Source organism: Hipposideros armiger, unplaced genomic scaffold (assembly GCF_001890085.2).
Source record: "Hipposideros armiger isolate ML-2016 unplaced genomic scaffold, ASM189008v1 scaffold_248, whole genome shotgun sequence".
NCBI classification, from domain to species: domain Eukaryota; kingdom Metazoa; phylum Chordata; class Mammalia; order Chiroptera; family Hipposideridae; genus Hipposideros; species Hipposideros armiger.
The window spans coordinates 2,461,064-2,481,436 of record NW_017731598.1 but is presented as its reverse complement, the minus strand read 5'-3'; the positions used below and the strand labels follow the sequence as shown (position 1 = coordinate 2,481,436).

General features: G+C 40.9%; 1 protein-coding gene across 2 annotated transcripts in view; it reads left to right on the top strand.

The window, feature by feature from the left end:
• The window catches only part of RHOQ (ras homolog family member Q), a 38,268-nt gene that overhangs the window by 13,290 nt on the left and 4,605 nt on the right, over nucleotides 1-20,373 (top strand). The window contains exons 3-4 of one of the 2 annotated variants that reach the window (XM_019655871.1): nucleotides 17,381-17,545; nucleotides 17,859-17,954. In XM_019655871.1, coding sequence (XP_019511416.1) covers nucleotides 17,381-17,545; nucleotides 17,859-17,954 — 261 coding nt within the window. The remainder of the gene's footprint in view (nucleotides 1-17,380; nucleotides 17,546-17,858; nucleotides 17,955-20,373) is intronic. The other variant, XM_019655872.1, reaches the window with a different exon arrangement.

The window sequence follows — 20,373 nt, the reverse complement described above, 5'->3', positions numbered from 1 at the left end:
GAGCTGTTGTTCACCATCTTAGCTGTAGAGGGCGCAGCATCACTGGCCCTCATGTGGGATCTGAACCGGGACCCTGCTGCTCAGAGCTGGTGTCCCAAGCCAACCCTTAACCAACACGCCACTCGGCCGGCCCTTAACATAATGTTTTCAAGGTTCATCCATGTTGTGGAATGTATCATATTTCATTCCTTTTTATGGCTGAATCATCATTGTCTTTCCTTTTTATTCCCTTTTGCCAGTCTTTATTACATGGGCATTTTCCCCCAGGCTCTGGGAATCATTCTCCAGGTTATGAGGCAGAAAGTGAGGCTCTGTTGGTCATGCATGTCTAGTGCTGTCTTCATCCCTGCCTTAGGTAGGGGTGGGGGTGGTCTCCCCTCTACCCGCCCAGTGTTCTAGTTTTCTCTGTGCCTCTGTTCATAGCCTCCCCTACCCCTATCCCCACCCTTATATCTTCATTCATCAAGTATATGAGCATCTGTTAACCACAGGTGAGGTGAGGAACATAAAGATCCATCAGATAGGGTACTTCCCCAGTAGGAGTTTAGAGTCTAGTGGGAGGAGGAGATATATACAGATGACCAAAATGCATGTAGAAAATGGGACGTGCCACAAGGAGCTAAAATTTGTGGAGTGTGAGGAATGTCATAAAGGTGCCCAACTGCTTGGCTACTTGCCCAGAGCCTCACAGATAGGGCCTCAGTGGGGCCATCCAGATTCAGAAACTTGATTTTATTGAGACTCTCACAGATCATCAGGTTCATGGGTCTGATCTGTTGATTCATAAGAGATCCAGATATAAATGAAGTTGCCGAAGGATTAATTTACCATGTGGTCTCAGTGGAAGAATGGACACAAGACATAAACCAATAGCTCACAAAAGAAGAAAAGCAAAATGTCAGTGAACACATGATGTGCAAAGATATGCAAATAAGTTTGTTTTGGGTTTTTTTTACCTATCACATTGGACAAGATGGGAAAAATTGTTACCCAGAAGTGGATGCACTGTGCAGCATTGTTTGGAGTAAAAACTGATACAAACCATTTGGAGGTTCTGAATGTTGTGAGACTCAATTTCAGTGTGTGTGTGTGTGTGTGGGGGGGACATCCCCACCTATACAACAAGCAAACACCAGCATGGTGGTCTGAGATTTCAACTCAGTTCTGATACTATCTACCTGGGGGCAGTATCAGATTCAACAGGTTAAGGGTTTAGTCCTACAAGACTCTTCCCCTACCACCACTCCACCAACACAACTCAGATGCCAGTTGGAAGCCCAGGCTGTTACCTGTGCTTCTGACCAACCGGTTACAGATTGGAGGTTCCCAGGACCCCCTCCACCTCAGGATGCCAGTCACAAGTCCAGATTGTTACCTGTACTTCTGACCGACTGGCTATGAATCAGAGTTTCCCATGAACCCCTCCTCAGGCGGTTCAATTATTTGGCTAGAGCAGCTCACAGAACTCAGAGAAACATGTTACTTACTAGATCATGGGTTTATTGTAAAAGGATATTGAGCTCATGAACAGCCAGATGTAGAGCTGCATAGGGCAAGGTATGTGGGAAGAGATGCGGAGTTTCCATCCTCTCCCCAAGCACACCAGTCTCCCAGCACCTCCATGTATTTACCAACCCAGAAGCTCTCGGAACCTTGTCCTTTTGGGGTTTTATGGAAGCTTCGTTGCATAGGCACAATTGTTAATAAATCATTGGCCATTGGTAATTGATTCAACGTCAGCCCCTCTTCCCAGAAGTGGTGGGAAGTGGTTGGGACTACAAGTTCCAACCCATAATCACATAGTTGGGTCTCCTGGTAAACTAAGGATAGGGTCCAAAAGTCACCTCATCAACACAAGAGACACCTTTATGCTGTCATTACTTAGGAAATCCCAAAGGTTTTAGGAGCTTTATGCCAGAAAAAGGAACCAAGACCAAGTATATACTTCTTATTATAAATTACAATATCACAGAGGTTAATTTGGCAAGGACCCTGAAATTTTCGAAATGATCCATTTCTGTGAATTTATGCCAAGGAAAGATCCAGAGTCATACCAGGGGTGCCAAAAAACCAAAAAATGTGTGCAAGTGGACACTTTGGTCACTGTTGCTCAAGCAGTAGTTCGCCGTAATCAGAAGTGTCTGGACGCTGATGGTAACCACTTTGAGCACCCCTTGTAATTGCAGAAGTAAAATATGACTTGTATTCATCTTTTGTTATCAGTATATATTGAGTATTACAATTTTCATAGTTTTCTTAAAATGTATAACATTTTTTGGCACCCTCTGTGTTTACATAAAATAATATCCTTCACAGCAATATTTATAATAGTGATAACTTATAAACACATTAATGCATAGTAAAAAGGGGTTTTTTAAATGGTAGCATGACGTGTATTAGATTAATCACAGCCATTAAAAACTGCTTTCAACAAAGTGGGGAAGAGGTTGGTAGATGAGGATAAAAGAGGTCAAATATGTGGTGATGGAAGAACTGACTCTGGGTGGTGAACACACAATGTGATATGTAGATGATGTATTACAGAACTGTACACCTGAAACCTAAATAACTTTACTAACAATTGTCACTCCAATAAACATTAATTAAAAAAAAGTTAACAAGGCCCAGCCGAGTGGCTCATTGGTTAGGAGTTGGCTTGGGACATCAGCTCTGAGCAGCAGGGCCCCGGTTTGGATCCCATATGAGGGCCAGTGATGCTGTGCCCTCTACAGCTAAGATGGTGAATAACAGCTCGACCTGGAGCTGGGCTGCCCTGAGTTGCCGATGACGGCACAGGCTGCAGTGAGGCTGCAGTGGGCTGCCATGAGCTACCGTGAATGGCTGGCAGTCAGCGTGAGCTGCCAAGAGCCGCCGTGAACAGCTGTTCAATGGCTGGTGACCGATCTGCCTCAGCAAGGAAGAGCGCAGTGATCACTACCGACATGGGCCAGTGAAGCAAGAACCAAAGGACAGCAACTTGTCTGTTCCCCTTCCCTGATTTCCCAATGCTGTTCCCTCCCCCAATTCCCCAATAAAATCTTAAAAAAAATAATAAGTTAACAACAACAAAAAAAATGTAAAGATATGTGAAAAGGCTAATTATGTGTCAAGTGTGAAAAAACAGGAGTCAAAACCATATATATAGCATGATTACAACAATGATTACAAAATGAAGACTGCGTATGTATAATGTGCAAGGAAAAAATTGGAACAAAATTGTCAAATTGTCAAATTGGTTAGTTCTAGGTGGTGATATTAAATATTTTTAGTAATTTACTTCTTTATACTTTATGCTGGTTTCCTCCAATTTTTAAAAAAATGTCATTTTTTATTAAAGTTATACATGCAGATGGCTTAGAGATCAACAGTTTTATAAGATCCTATTATGGAGAAACAAAAGACCCCTCTTCACTTCCTCTACAGTAAAGCCATTTCCCACTTCTCTGAGGCAACCATTTTAACTTTTAGCTATTTGTTAAAAAAAAAAAAAAATCTCCTATTGACTTCACACCATGCATGCTGAGGCTTTAGCACGCTTTCACACTTAACTTCCACTTCCCATTCATCATTTCCCAGTAGCTATATTGTAATTTGTTCACTGATCAGTGGTAATATATATTTTTTCTTTGCTGCCATTTGCTTTTTTAAAATTTATTTTTCAATGATAGTTGACCAGTAGTTATATTTCTATTACTACGTTATCACAGTTGAGTCACATAGTATACTATAATTACTTTTTCCTTTTTTACCAAATTTTTCGTTTCCTTTGAAGTTAATTGTTTCTTCCCATGCTTAGTTTTCTCTGCATTGTCAAATTTGCCTTTCCATGCAATTTAACGTATCAGGTATTCCGTCGGTTTCTTCTTGGAAGCATCCCTCATGAGCCTGACCTGCTTGCCTCTAGCTTGCTACAGAGCTGTCATGCTGGGATTTCCCTTCTTTATTGGGATTCCCTTTGGCTCTATCCCTTGTATTAGATCCCTGTTTTTATTTTTCATGTCTTCTTGGTTCATTCCTTCATTTTGGTGGAGCATATATTTTATTAATCTCCTGAGAAAAGATGCATTGCAGGCAAAACTTTTTGACACCTACTGTATTTGACAATGTTTTTATTTCCTTCATACCTGACTGACAGTTTGAAAATGGATTGGAAATCATCTTTTTTTTTCTCTTCAGAACTTTGAAGAAAAAAGTCTCCATTGTTTGCCAGCTTCAATTTATGCTATCAAAGGTCTGATGCCAATTTGATCCTTGATTTGTTATTAGGAACCTGGTTCTCTTCTGGAAATTTTTAGGATCTGCCATTTCATGTTCCTGAAATTTCAGTCATGGACTTTGGAGTAGCTAGCTTACTATGTGGGCCCTTTCAGTCTGGAAGCTCATGTCCTTCCATTCTGAGAAATTTTCTTGGTTTATTTCTTTGATTTCTTTACTTCCAGTGAATCTCTATTACACTAGAACTCTCAGCACTTAAATGTTGGCGTTCTTAGGATGGTCCTCTAATTTCCTTATATTTGCTTTCTCTGTGTCTTTTTGCTCTATTTTGGGGGGAGTTCCTCAATATTATCACCTGCCCCTTCTGTTTTTTTACATGTAATTCTATTTTTAATTTTCAAGAGGCTTTTCCTGTTCTCTGAATGTTTGTTTTCTTTAGTATCTTCTAAGTTTGGTTTGGCTTTTTGATTGAATATCTCCACTAATTTTTCTGAGGATGTTAAATGATAGTTTTTTGAAGCTTATGCCTCCCTGAACAGTCTCATTTTGATCTCTGTCTTTCGTGGCAATTCCTCAAGTGCCTACTCATATTTAGGAGAGTGTCACTGGCGCATGTGGGAAGCTCTATGTATGCGTGGGCCTGGTTGACTCTGGCCTTGACTATAGGTCGGGTTTCTCAAGCTCCCCACCACTGATATTTTGGGCTGGATAATTCTTTGTTGTGCGGGGCTGTCCCGTATGTTGTAGGATGTTTAGCAGCATCCCTGGCCTCTTCCCACTAGATGCCTGTAGCACTCCCACCCGAGTCATGACAATCAAAAATATCTCCAGACATTGCCAAATGTTCCCATTGGGCCAACATCACCCCTCACTCCTTCAGTTGAGAACCACTGCTGTAGGGTGATCTGTCTGGGCCTTTGCATTGGGGAAGCTATAATGTCAGTTTTTAGTCTTCTGGGGCTGGTCATATTCTCGAGAAAAAAAATCTATTCTCCTGCTGAGGGGTTCCTCCTGGGCTGCCAATGTCCTGGAGTTGAGTAGAGGAAGTAGGATAGTATGTACCTTGGCCTTGTGTGTTTGGTACGTTCAGATGGGCCTTGTGTACTCCCATTCAGGGAACCCTCTGTTCTACCCTTTCCAGAGAATAAATATTCTCTGCCTTTCATCAGGGTTGGGGAGAGTGTTTACCATGACAGAGAAAGTTTGTGGCTCTACCTTCAACCCAATTGCAGAACACACTGCTACAGTTCCCACACCCCGCTCACCTTCCCCCTCTTTGCTGGCCCAGGATTTTGCTTTGTGGGTCTGCTAACTCACTTCCAACTTGTTCTTTTGCCTTCTAGCTTCTAAAATGTTGCTGTTATCACCTTTCCTGTTTGCTTTGTCCTTGTGACTTTATCCCTTTTTCTTTTTTAAAATTACTGTACTTGTTAGAGGACTTAGGAGATATCAGAGATAAATACATGTGTTCAATCAGCTGGGATTTAATTGAAGTCTTCCCCAATTTTTAATTTTTTTTAATTTTTACAATTAGAAAACATAAATTATGAAGAGCAAAGTTATGGTGATGAGTAATTCTTTCCAGTGCCTGCTATCCAGTGTATCTTTTCTTAGCATCAAGGTACCTGGGGAAATGAATTCATAAGAAGCTCGTTTGGGGTTGAGGCTTTGCAGCAAAAGGAGTTAGAAGTCTTAGAGGAGATTTATATTTCTTCCAGGTCCTGGAATCACATGATGAACTTTCCCTTCTACGCGAGAGCGTGGCTTTTTAGAGACCAGGATCTGTGTGTCTAGCAGGTCCAGCATCTTATCATCGGGCAGAGCTGGATGGACATTAATACACTAATTATTGTACTATCTTCTCCTCTGTGTACAGTCTTTATAGACCATGACTTTCAATTAATATTTTTCAGACAGACCAAAACGTACTCTTATTAGGTTACGGCTTTCTTTAGTGACTTTGATTAGGTGACTGTTTTCAAGTGTCTCAGTCATTTCTTAGTATGACCCACACAGCGGATGACTAATAACTGTTATGGTTTGATTTTCATTCATTTAATTCTCGAAATGTAGCCTTGTGCCAAGGCTATTAGGGTATCCTACCATAGTTCTCCTGTACATATTAACTATACCTATATATGATATTGGTACATATTAACTATACCTATCAATGATATTGGGAGGCTGGATGGAGCACTTTCAGCTCTGGGTATGGTCTCAGGAGGCTCAGGACACTTTTCCTAAGTGAGGAGATGGCATGTGTGGATGGGTTCAGGATGGGGAGGGGACACAGGTAGGACAAGGTATTCCTTGCAGCCTTTTCTAGGCCTCAAAGGTGGACGTATTCTCTCCCCCTCTGAATTCCTGTGGCACTTAGCATGTGAGTCTCGTCAATAATGTAGTGTCTACATTTGAGGACTTCTCTGGACCTGTTCATCCTATTTAATCATAACAGCAACTCTTTGGGGTGATATTATATTCCCCCCCTTCCCCTGCCTTTTTTAATGGATGAGGAAAGACTCAGAGACACTGAAATGACCTGTTCAGGTTACGTGCACACCCCATAAGAGGCAGTGCTAGACCTCTGACCAGCCCTTCTGATTCTAAATCTAGAATTCATTATTCTAGTGACTTCGTCCTGCTGCCAGTGTCTTACAAGGTTGCCTAACTAAGCTTGTGGCTCTCTGAAGGAAGATGTATGCTGTTTGATTTTCCAGGCAGCACATAACACAGATTCAGTAAAGGAGTTGACATGATGACAACAGGCTCCTACAGGACTCACCTTAGTGGGTAACACAAGGCAGGGCTATGAGCTGGAACCTTGTAGGTTCCTGTGCAATTTGACCAGACCAAAGGATCCATACCTCAAAGTTTAAAAACTATCCCCAACTCTCATCCTGACCAGTCCAACTGCACCACTGATAGTTCTGCCAACACTTCATCTAGTGCCCTGGGCTCAGCTGCTGCCCTCACTGTCCTGGAGGGCAGGATGACAGCACCTGTCCTAATGCTGCCTCCAAGGATTCTATGAAGATATGGAAAAGAGAATGGACACTTGAAACCACTGGAAAGACCTTTATCTGGTGCTTTTTTTTTTTTTTAAAGATTTTTATTGGGGAATTGGGGGGATGGGAACAGTGCTGGGGAATTGGGGGAAGGGGAACAGACAAGTTGCTGTCGTTTTGTTCTTCAATCTAGTTGTGGAGGATGTTGCTTCACCGGCCCAAGTTGGCACCATCATTGCGCTCTTCTCTGGCGAGGCAGATCAGTCGCCGGCTTCTGGACGGCCGCTCACTGCGGCTGCTGGCCGCTCACGCTGGCTGCTGGCTACACATGGTAGCCCATGGCAATCCACTGCCACAGGGACTGCAGCCCACGCCGTCGCCGGCGACTCAGGGCAGCCCAGCTCCAGGTTGAGCTGTTGTTCAGCATCTTAGCTGTAGAGGGCAGTGTCACTGGCCCTCATATGTGGGATCCGAACCGGGGCCCTCTGGCGTCCCAAGCCAGTTCTTAACCATCGCGCCACTCGGCCGGCCCCTATCTGGTGCTTTTCTTATTAAGTTTTGTTTTTGTTATTACCAGTTTCCTCGTCTGGCTGTAGTGCAGCTTCTCTTTGATTTTGTTTCCCTGGCTCTTGGTTCGCATCAGTAAATGTCATGTCTCCCTAGCCAGGTTCTTTCTAGTGGGAAGTACGACCCTGGATTGGCTGAGCTTCTTAGAACACAAAGGATGCTGGTGCAAATGTGTGTCTAATTCACATTTTACAGTCATCCCCCAAAAACTGGCTGTGTGCAACACACGAGCAAGCAAGGGCTCAGTGGCCACCTCAAAATCCACAAGCATCTTGAAACCTTTTCACTTCTTAGGTCTGTCTCATTAGCCATTGTTTTAAAAAAAAAAACATTTGAGGTATATTGGTTTAGCTATATTCAGGTATTTTAATTAAAAAACTTGACTTCAGTTCTTGTCTGCCATGTTAAACATAAGCATTTATTAAACCAGCAAAATTTCTCAGTGTGTTTTTCACAGTCAGTTTTACCCTCAGTCTTCATTTTCTGCCTGTTTAATTTCTCTGCCTCAAATCTGCTGAAACTCAGTGGAGAAGGAGAGCTACTGGGTATGTTTATAAGCTAGCAGCCACCACCTATGCTAAGTGCCATTCATACCTTAGGTCATTTAATCTTCCCAACAGCACCTATTAGTAATCTATTTTATAGACAAAGGAAACAGAAAAGATAAGTGACTTGCCCAAGGCAGCACAGCTAGTAAGCCTGTGATTCAAAGATTCAAAAGGCCCGGAACCAGGCGGCCAGATGTCTCAGCTGGTGAGAGCGCATGCTCTTAACAACAACAAGGTTGCCAGTTCGACTCCCGCATGGGATGGTGGAGTCCCATCTTGCTGCAACTAGATTGAAGGTGGCGACTGGACTTGGAGCTGATGGGTCCTGGAAAAAACACATTGTTCCCCAATAAAGTTAAAAAAAAAAAAAGAAGCCCAGAACCTCTGATCTACTACTGCCTGTTAAAACAAAGGGGCCAGTAGCTTCTTTAAGCTAGGAGCTGCCCTGTTTCATAGGCTGATGGTGAAGGTTCAGTGAGATAGTTGGAGTTAGTGCGAAAGCAGGAACAGGGTACTCTTGTTGGAGCTGTGACGTTAAATGAGGCTGTAGTTATGTGATGAGGTTACTTGTTATAGGCCTGGGAGAGCTCTGCTGGGAGCCTCCTGTAGTACACGAGAGCCAGAGCTGGAGGGGAGAAGCTGAAGGAAGGAATGCAGAACAGGCAGAAGTGGGTATAAAATATCCGCTCTCCACAGTGGGGAGGCGTGCCAGGGCAATTAATGCAGGTCCTGAGGAGCTGATGTGTCGGCTTCTCGGGACTTCCTGCAGTGTGTTTCTGCACCTCTCTGAATGTCAAAGAAATTTCTGTGACTGTGTGTGTGTGTGTGTGTGTGTGTGTGTGTGTGTGTGTGGCCGCAAGATCCCAGCTTTGCACTTGTGGACCTGTGTATATTTTTCTTAAGGTGAAATTCACACCACATAAAATCATTTTAAAGTGTACAATTCAGTGGCGTTTAGTATATTCACAGTGGTTGCACAACCTCCACCTCTCTAGAGTTCCAAAACATTTTTATGACCCCACCAGAAACTAGTTTCTAAACAGTCTGTTCCATGAAAAAAGTGCATTTGCGAACTGTATTAGGTCATCCTGATTTTGCCTTCCTCGTCCTCAGATGCCAGATTGCACTGTATGTTTGGCCAAGGAGTGTGGATCAAGTACTCAAATTCCAAATGAGTTTGGTAGCCATGGTTTAACTCCTCCATGCAGCTTGACTGCCTCATCTGGGCATAAAGGAAACCAGCATTTCAGGCTTAATCGAACTGTAGTTCCTGGGGTCTTCTCTTACTGCTTGGCTGCTTGCCTTCTTTGTGTATTAAAAGTCCGGGTTGTGAGGGTTCTATACACATAATTTTAAATCACTATAACATCCTAGCAGTAAATGAAGGGGAAATAAAAGGAAAGTAATTCATCATACAAATATTTATTTCAGTATTGAGTTCCTAAGTTCTGAGAGCTAAAGGACTCCAGAAGTCACAATGAGCTGTCAGTCAGGTGCCTACACCTAGAGATAGTATTAGCATGAATACAACAGCGACAAATGTTGACTGACGTAGTTGTAGTTTATTGGCGATTCAAATACTAACAGCAATATTGCCAGTGGTGTGCAATTTTCTGCAGTGGTAAGGAACCCCTGTCATGTTTTGAACAAAATAAAGTACAGTCTACCTTTCTCCTTCAATTTGCACTAAAATTACCTTCCTAGAAAATTCGTTAAAACTGTACGAAAAATACTTTGTGTTTTTGTGTACAGCAGAGTTAGGTCCTAAGATTCGGGTAGTTATAAAAGGGTTTTTCATGTTCATCCATGCCTAGCATACACTCGCCAATGATGCACACAGGTGGTAGCATCTGTCCCTCACCCCTAAATGACAGTAGGGTTTCCCATTCATATTGACAATCCAGAAACACCTCCCACATTTCCAAAACGTCCCCCATACATTGCGTAGCGCTGCCCTAATTGAGAGGCTCTTGCTTGCCCGCCGTTACGCTAAGCACTCCACGAGGGTCAGCATCCTGTCTTTCACTAGAGCACACACAGTGCTCAGCACCGAGCTGGCAGATATTTGTTGGAATTATTAAATGAATGAATATTCCATCAACATGAAATTTGTGCCGAGAAAGTTAGAAAAGGAATGCACTGCACGGAAGCATGACCTGACATTTACCTTCTCTCTGCCTGCCTCGGGCCCGCCGATCTCTGTGTTAGTGAAAGAGACTTATCGTTACAGCTCCAGACAGCGTAGAATTTCCATTCTAAATCCTTTACAATGAGGGAAGTCATCTCACCATGCACAAAAAAAAGAACTGTGCCGGCTCTGAAGTTGTGGCTTGTCTCTTTTTTTGGCAAGTCAGACTTGTCTACTGAAGGGCTCAAAACACTTGACCAGCTCTCTCATTTATTTTAACATGTGTGTGCTATATTTATTCTCCCCTCACAGATGGGGAACTTGCCTGAGGGCCATATTTAGCTAAGCCTTGATCCTCTGCCTTGTGGGGTCAGCGTAGATCAAACAGAATCCTAAAGCTTGATTCTTTTACCAGTCGTTTAAATCTCCTCCCACGTTAAATCTGTTACTAGGGCTGCTCACCAGGGTAAAAAGTGTTAGTCTGAGCGTTTTTAAGCATGTAATGTGTTGATTTAGTTCAGTCCTGTCCTTTTAGAGAAGAGGAAGTGCTGGTTCATAATGACACAGTTAGATACGGGCTGGGCCAGTTCTCTAGCGGATTGTCTTTCTGCTATAGCACTTTTAAACTTTCTCCCCTTTCTCTTCGGCCAACCTAAACAGGAGTTGGGATGAGTCAGGCAGTCAAAAGGAAGATAGAGATGGGAAATAAGCCAACTCTCTGGTTCACTAGCTCTTAAATAATTGGTAAATCAATTGGGAGACTGACTTATTATAAATCATAATATATGAAGATGACAGTTGCTGAAAGTTAGAAGTTAAACTTTCAATTTCAAGAATTCCTTTACTAAGAGCTAATCAGGTCAGTGAGATCTATAAAAACCATTTTACGACTGAACTGAAATGTTTGAAAAGTTTTTGAAAAACAATTACCTCTTAGGAATTTATAAGACTTAAAAAAAAATTCTTTCTCCTCCCCAAATTTTCCTTACTGCAGGCAGGCAAATTCAGTAAACTTGTCACTGATGCATGTGGAACCAAACTTATCAAAATGTTCCCAATATAGACCCAACCCAGCGTCCTTTAAAAGCAGAATTATTGTTAAGGGGGTGAAAAGCAATATTTTCATTTCAGAAAGTTTCAAATACAAAACGAACTCGAAAATGACAAAAAGGAGTGTACAAAGGAAATGAGGTTTCATAGACTACTATTACTAAGAATTATTGTAGGAATGTGTATAATTTATAAGTTAGATTTATGACAAAACACTTTTCGTCTTCAGAAGCTAGCTTCAGTCCATGTGGCCTCTTGGCTTTAGTACGCACCCTTTGGGGGTTGCAGTGTTTCAAGAGCCATGCCCGATACCTATTTTGGGCTCCTCACGAAAAACAGATGTTTCAGATGGAAATTACTGTGCGCTTTGGAAGTGGCAGAGTTGCTCCTTCGTATACCACGAGCCTCCAGTTGTCAGGGGCATTCTTTAATTGTCTTACATTTTCTGTATCTCTTAAAGTAGTTAGAAGCTATTTTAGACTTTAGAAGTCTGGGGCTTGTCTGTTAAAGAATTATTTGTTTGCGGTCCCATGTTTTCTCATTCTAGGTTGTTACAGAGGAAAACTCTTGTAGGCTTTGGTAAATGACTATTTCCGAAATCAAAGTAACATCCTGGATAATTCGGGAGTATAATACGTTCTTATAGCACTTTATAGTCTTCAAAGCGTTTGCCGCTGACATGTTCCCATTTTACAGAGAAACTAAGCCTCTAAGAAATCAGTGACTTGACCAAGGCCGTGTTGCTGATAGGTCATATATGTGTCAATCCTGTCCATTCTGTAAGCCTCAGCTCAAATCCCACCACCTTTAAGAAGCCTTTCCTTAGTGTCCCCTAATTACCACGCTTGATATTTACCACATTCTGACTTGTAATATTGTGTTCACGTACATTTGTCTCCCTTACCAGGAACTAACTCCCTAAGAGTAGAGACTGTTATAAATATTTGTGTCTCTCCCCACCTATCAAATTCTTCCTCTTCTGTGCCACCCTTATGCATGTTCCCACACCGGCATCCCGATTTCTTCTCTTCTAGACTGTGGCTTTGAGGTCTGCAATGCTCTCCTGAGGTGCCACGGGTACGTTGTGTGTACTGTTGCTCATTTGAGCTCGTTGCCTTATTTTTTTATTTTTATTTTTTAAGCTGAGCCGTCCTGCCCCCTGTTGGCAGCTCAGTTGCAGCTCAGGTCGGGCTGGGCATTGAACCAGCAACCCTGTTGCTCAGAACTCGCACTCTTGAGCGAGCTCTTAACCAGCTGGGCCACTCGACTGGCCCTCGTTGCCTTATTTTTACCATACAGATATCTTATGACAAAGCTTTGCAAATGTTTTTAAGATGTTATACATATCAGATATGATCTGAACCTTGTTCTTCCTTCATTTCTCTGATGATTCATTGCACTTAGCACCATTCTGGACACATAGTAGGTGCCCTATTAATGTTTCTTGGATTAAGCATTTCTATATTCACCTGCTCAGTTTATACTTTTCTTTCTTCCATTGTTGTATATGACTGTCTTTTTATATGTATGTGTCTTGAATTCCCAACTAAACTATAAGCTCCTGAGGGGGCAGTTGTTCCTTGTATGTGTATGTATCCTTAGAACGTCTTCCATGCAGTAGGATCTCAATAAATCTTTGCTGATTGATTTTAAGTGACCAGTGTGTGATAGCATACTAGTTAACAAAGCATGGCAAGGCCTGTACTGTCCAGTGTGAGTTGTTTTGCTTAAAATTCATGTTTTGGATATATATTTTTTAAATACATATGCTAAAAAATGTGTAATTTAAACAGAATCCACTAAAGTAGGAGGGAGCCCCAAGTCCACATGAAGGAGACAAAGGTAGTAGAGAAGTAGGGGTGCTCATGGGCACTGCTGGCCGAGCTGTACATAAAAAGGGGTCCCCCACCTGATGGTCATTTGCTACAGTTCTCCGTTACCCCTGAAGGTCTTTTGTTTCCTCTCAGAGCACATTTCTTCAGTCTCTTTCTGTCTGCAAATCCTTCTCAGGTTGTACGTGTGTGATACTTCTAAGGTGTTAAGGTTGTCATCTAGATTAAAGACTTGACTAGAATGGAGAGCCTAATCCCTAAGCTACCAGAAGACGCTTTTAAAAAATTGGTAGTTAGCCATTTGGTTAGAAACTAAAACCTGCAGGGGCTGACGCCTCTCATGGGCTCAGCCCAGCAGGTTAATAAACATGCTTGCTTGAAAAAAAAAAAAGAAAAGAAACTAAAGATTTACTAAGTAGTCCAATAATCCTGTTGACCGAACTCATGCATTGTTTTTCATGGTTTTGATGTAAGACAGTTGTGTTAATACACTTTTCTCTACTCCTAAGAGTGTTCCAGTTACCATGCTGAAATGTTTCTAATACTTACCTTTTTTTAAAAGAAGTAAAATATAATTGATTTGTTAATTAGGAGGACACTAGAGAGTTGGCGTGAAGTTCTGACTTTGATAAGGGGCTACTTAAAAGTAAGGAGAATTGCTCCACATTTAATTTTCTTTGTGTTGTCAAATTTAAACTAAATAGCTGGAGATGAAGGGTTCTGCATGCTTCAATTTATTTTTCCCCAAATCCAGAATTTCACATTAAGTTCACCCAAGATACTGCACAGTGGGGATAAACGATTTTATAAGATGCAGGGTACAGAATGCATAGGGGATAATTTATTTTTTTTAATTTGCTATTATTAGACTTCTAATTACTTTGGCTAGATTGAAGTAGAAAGGGCTCATTCTTATAATAACTGCCAATTATTTATCTGGAGATTACAGACAGGAGTTCATTTTAGATAGAGTTCAGACTTTAGAGGTAAAATTTCTTTCTAAGGCGTTCTAAACATACTTGTCTTTGTTTTGTTTTTTATAACCCAAATCCTTCACATTTTAATTATTTCACCAAAATCTGCAATTTAACAGACATCTAGAAATGATTAGTCGAATTTCTTTCCTTTGTGCTCACATGTCTCTCTCATTTAGGAAAGTCAGTATTTACCAAGGTTATGAAGGCGAGCCATACAACAAACTTATGTTCTGTAGAATATTTGGGGTAATATTATTAAGCATTTCTAGGGAACTGTGCATTCACTTTCTTTTTATTCCTGTAATACTCTTCTAGAGAAAGAGTGCACATTCTAGTTCCCCGGTGAGGTAAACTTGCTTGAAAAGTAAAATTTTCATTAAAAAAATCTCATTTGGTTTTCTTAGAAATATATAAATTTTTTTTTCCGGTTACATTTTAAATAGTCTTAAGGCTTTTGAGTCCCCAAATGACTAATTAGTACAGTAATAACATTCTCTTTTATTAATCTGAAAAGTATACTGTCCTCAAGAGACCTCAGTTTGATTTGTATGTGTTGATGCCAGTGTAGAAAATTTTATTTCTCACGAAAGGATTTTCTTCTCTGTGGTTGGAGAGAGATGCAAAACCAGGACTGGTGTGGGACTGCTGGGATCCTGCGTGGATTTGTGGAAGAATAGGAGAATCAAGTTTCCCGTGGGATGAAAAATTTATGTGAAAGTGCTGGAGGAGTTCTTTTATGTGCCTGGCACTATGCTGAGTGCTTTCGTTGCATTATTTCATATATTCCTCACAATCCTATGAGACAGTATCCGCATTTCTAATTCTGTGAAAATTGGAAGTCTAAATATGGATGAGGAGATATTTTTAAACAAGAGTACCCTATTCCTTGACCATGCCAAATTCTCTTGGAATGTAGAGTTTATGGTTAGATGCTAAGATTAAGTGCTGTCCCTTCCCCCGCTTATTGACATGCAGTTTGAAATAGGCAGCAGAGTAAAAGTATATTTAATGCATCCAATCAAACTACTTAACATTCAAACTGATTTTTCAAAAATATATATATATATTTTTAAACTTTATAGGGAAACAGTGTGTTTTTCAGGACCCATCAGCTCCAAGTTCAGTCACTGCTTTCAATCTAGTTGTGTGTGTGTGTGTGTGTGTGTGTGTGTGTGTGTGTGTGTGTGTGTGTGGAGGCGCAGCCCACCATCCCATGCGGGAATCAAACTGGCAACCTTGTTGTTAAGAGCATGCGCTCTAACCAACTGAGCCATCTGGCCTCCCACCGGCAGCTCAGCTCAAGTCACCGTTTTCATTCTAGTTGCAGGGAGCTCAGCTCGCTGGCCTATGTGGGAATTGAACCTGCAATCCTGTTGCTTGGAGCTCACACTCTAACCAACTGAGCCACCCAGCCTCCCCAAAACATGTTCTATTTTTGATAGGAGTCCTCTGATAGTAACTGGCTGGGGTATCACATGTTTCATACCTACCTCCACTTGATTTCTCCTTTAATAATTTCTTAACACCAGAGCACTGCTTTATTGAAGACCAGTGAGAGGCCTCCACTTTTAAAAAAAGAAGGAAAGATGATTGGAGATGGCACTTTCACTCTTGCCCAGTAAAGCTATTAGTAATACCTGAGAAATCTCTCAATGCCCACGGCCCCAGACTATGGGTGTGCTTCGAAAGCATTGCAGAAAAACAGAAGGCTTAACTCCAAAATCAAGACTCTGAGACTTTAATATGCTTGAGTTGAATGTTACACTAAGAAAAGATGTTAGAAGATGACATGAAAAGAAAATTGTTCCACAAGGGAATTTCTGCTGAAACTGCGAGTGAAAGATGTTTTAAAATATTCTTTTAGTTCCACATTCATTGAAGTTCTAGTAGAGAAGTGGGTCATTTAAGAGGGGTGGTGGCCTAGACCAAAAATAGTTTCCTTGAAACCAGATGAGAGGCCAGCCCTGAAAAAATGGAATCCTGACTCTGTTCACTCACTAGAATATAAATAAGCAGAATTTTGTGTCACAGAAAATAGCCTAAGCAAAACAAGATCTTCACTGCCTTTTGTGATAGAGAGATGCTAAAACAGCCACCAGTAGTAAGCTCTTCTATGGAATATGAAGCAGCAGTTTAAAATGACTTGGTAGTCTAACGTATTCTTGTCTGGAAAGATCTCCAAGACATACTAAAGGGTGCAGAACAACATGGATTGCACGATCTCTTCTATGTACAGATGTTTGAATGTGTGCAGTTATAGGCACACACATGCAGAGAAAAAGAACTGGAAAGATACACATGAAAACATCTCCATTTCAGGAAGGGACTGAAATTAGGGAGGAAATGGGGGCATTTTGTGGATTTATTCTATATTTTTCTATCTTTAAATTTTCTCTCTCTCTCTCTCTCTCTCACACACACACACACACACACACACACACACAATTAAAAAAAACTAAACAGGGAAAGCAAAGATTTAAGGTCTCAGTGAAGATGTGTAGTGGGTAAGGCGTGGATTCTGAGTAAAACTGCCAGGGTTTAAATCCCATCTCCTTCATCCTGTGCCTCAGTTTACTCAAATGAAAAACAGGGATAATGGTGTTTATGTTATTATATAGTTGTTATGAGGATTAAATAAATACTTGGGAGAGCATATAGATAAGTACCTAACACAGTAAATATTCAGTATATATTAGTTATTATAAATGATAATACTTAGACAACATCTAGTTACAATCAATTCTTTGTGCAAACTTTTCAATTAAAAATGTTTCCAGTGACAGCTTTAGTGCCACAGTACGTTTTCTGCAAGTTTCATGGTAGTCATCAATGCTCTCGTCATATTTTTACCCCACTGGTGTTCAGAACTTGAAAAGGATTAAAAGTAACAAAAATAAATGGGATTCTCTTATTTTATGTAGAGTACCATACACTCTGCTTGTGGAGTACTCCTGACTTTGCTTCTTTGACCATATGATCTAATGTACACATGGAAACGAAAGAAATGGAAACGAAAGAAATGGAAATGGAAATAATGAGGTTTTTCTTTCTTCCTTAGGAAGACTATGATCGTCTGAGGCCTTTATCTTATCCAATGACTGACGTCTTCCTTATATGCTTCTCTGTGGTGAATCCAGCCTCATTTCAAAATGTGAAAGAGGAGTGGGTGCCGGAACTTAAGGAATACGCACCAAATGTACCCTTTTTATTAATAGGAACTCAGGTATGTCTGCTTTGATTTTTACCCATGTAAGAAAAATTTCTCTGGCCTAGCTTGTGGTGTTGCTCTCAGACAAATGGTCCTAAGGTTTAGCAATTGATATACATGTTTAATCTCAGTTGTAAGTTATAATAAACACTATGATGTTTTTGGGAAAAGTAGTGCCAAAAAAAGGCAATTATATTAGTTGGTTTAAAAATTTAAGTTCTTGTGTTTAATCTTGTATTGGTATGTGGGGATTAAATGGGACTACATGCTTTGATTTATCTTTAAAGACTTGTAATGTTATGGGACATTATTGACCTTTCTTAATTAGATTGATCTCCGAGATGACCCCAAAACTTTAGCAAGACTGAATGATATGAAAGAAAAGCCTATATGTGTGGAACAAGGACAGAAACTAGCAAAAGAGGTAATGAAATCTTTAAAGAATTTCAAAGTAAATGTAAGAGCAGCTAACATTTATTGTGTACTTACTGTATGCCTGGCACTGTACTGAGTGCTTTCCGTGCATTATCTCGCTTAATCCTTGCGTTGACTGTGAGGTACAGGTCTGGCTCATTCCCTGGTTTACAGAAGAGAAAAACAGAGACTTGGCGATGTCAGGTAATGTGTCAGATCCCGCGGGTAACAAATGGCAGAGCTGGGATTCAGTCAAGGCCTGACTTCACAGCCCAGGCTCTTACGCCGCCAATAATATTTTCCTAATAAGTCGTGTGTACAAAGAGGCATCAGAAAAAGGTGCTGATCTTTAAGCTCTTCTTAATCACTTAAATATTTGTACTGTGCCAAATCAGGCTCTGTGTTCAGTTAACACTCATGGAGTAGGTAGTGGAGTGGCCTAGGGTGACAGTTTAAATCTGTAGTTAAAAACAAAAAATTATGGCTAGGTTTGAAAAGAAATAAGTTGAATTTTCTTCCAATCTTTTTATGAAAGATAGGAAAATAGTAGCATTCTAAATATACATAACTGTGATATGCATAATACTTTTTAACTTGTATTCTTCCTTGTCCCAAAGCTAGGCTTACATTTTTTCTCCATTGGGCCCTAACATTATTGGATTCTATTTTTTATATGTTGTGACTTTTATAGGACTTTGGGGAAAACAGAATCTAATAAGGTCTTTTAAATTGTACTATCAGAAGGCAGAAGAAAGCAAGGAAACTTTTTGCAGGATAGGTTTTCCTAAAGCAAAAGATAAATAGCTTCACTAACGAATCAGTTTAAAAAGTCCACATATTCAATTTTATAATCTTGGGGAGAGAAGGAGTTTCTAAATGTCATAAAGGTAAAAGTAAAAGTCATAAATGAGAATATTGATGACTTAACTACATAAAAATTGAATACATTAAATGCCAGAAATAAAATTAAATACGTCACAAACTTGACACGTATGGCAGAAAAAAGTGTTAATATCCTTAGTTCACAGGGACCTATTCTATATGAATTAATCAGAAAAAGACATATATGCCCCAATAGAAAAGTGGGCAAAGAACATCAGTGGAAAATTATTAAAAACACAGATTGCCATTGAAGTTAGGAAATATGTTCAGATTTCTTAGTCAATTTCCACTTATAAAATTAGCACAAGGGCAGGCCGAGTGGCTCGTTGGTTGAGTTGACTTGTGAGCACAAGCTCTGAGCAGCAGGGCCACCGGTTCGGATCCCACATGGGCCAATGACGCTGCGCCCTGTACAGCTAACATGGTGAACAACAGCTTGACCTGGAGCTGGGCTGCTGTGAGTCGCTGGCAACAGCGTAGGCTGCAGTGAAGCTGCAGTGGGCTGCTGTAAGCTACCGTGAGTAGCCGGCAGCTGGTGTGAGCTGCCATGAGCCACTGTGAGCAGCCATCCAATGGCCGGCGACCAATCTGCCTGAGCCAGGAAGAGCGCAGTGATCACAGTATCAACATGGGCCAGTGTAGCAACATCCTCCACAGCTAGACTGAAGAACAAAAGGACAGCAACTTGTCTGTTCCCCTCCCTGATTCCCCAATGCTGTTCCCTCCCCCAATTCCCCAATAAAATCTTAAGAATTGGCAAAAAATAAAAAAGTAACTCTAATAGCCACTCTTCTGTGGGTTCAAGAAAGTGGGCACTCTATTGTACTATTGGTCGTTGAGTAAAAGCAGTATTGATGATATGCAAAAGCCTTAAAATCATGCACACTTTTGATCAAGCAATTCCGTATGTAGGAATTTATCCTAAGAAAATGATTAGGAATGTACTTAGAGATGGCTACAAAGCTGCTGCACTGTTTATAAGGACAAAAAAACCTGCATCTATTAAAAATTTATACTAATATATCCATTGAGATGTTCATGTTTATTATGTAGTTTAAGGAAAACAAAGTGGTTGTAAAACAATAGGACCCCGTTTTTAGACCTCTCAGCAGCATTTGGCAGTTGGTCCCTTCTTGAAATACTTTCACTTGGCTTCCTTGAATGCCCTTTCTTTGGTTTTTCTCCCCTCTCGTTGGCCTGTCCTTTATCTCCTGTCTCTGAATGTTGGAAGGGCCCAGGGATCAGCACCCAAATGCTTGGACATCTTTTCTGCTATATCCACACTCATTCTCTAAGCTTGGATGAGCTGATAGAAAGTCTTGTGGTTTGAACAGTCTACAACTGAAGGTTCCCAAATATCTATCTCCAGCCTGGACCTCTTCCCTAAACTCTAGATTTCGTTATCTAGCCATTCACTCGGCACATCCACCTGGGTGGCTAAGCATCTCAAAATTAACATGTCCAGAACAGTTCCTAATTTTACCTTCCAAGCCTGTCCTCCCAGGTACTCAGGTCAGAAATCTTGAAGTCACACTTGACCTTGCCCT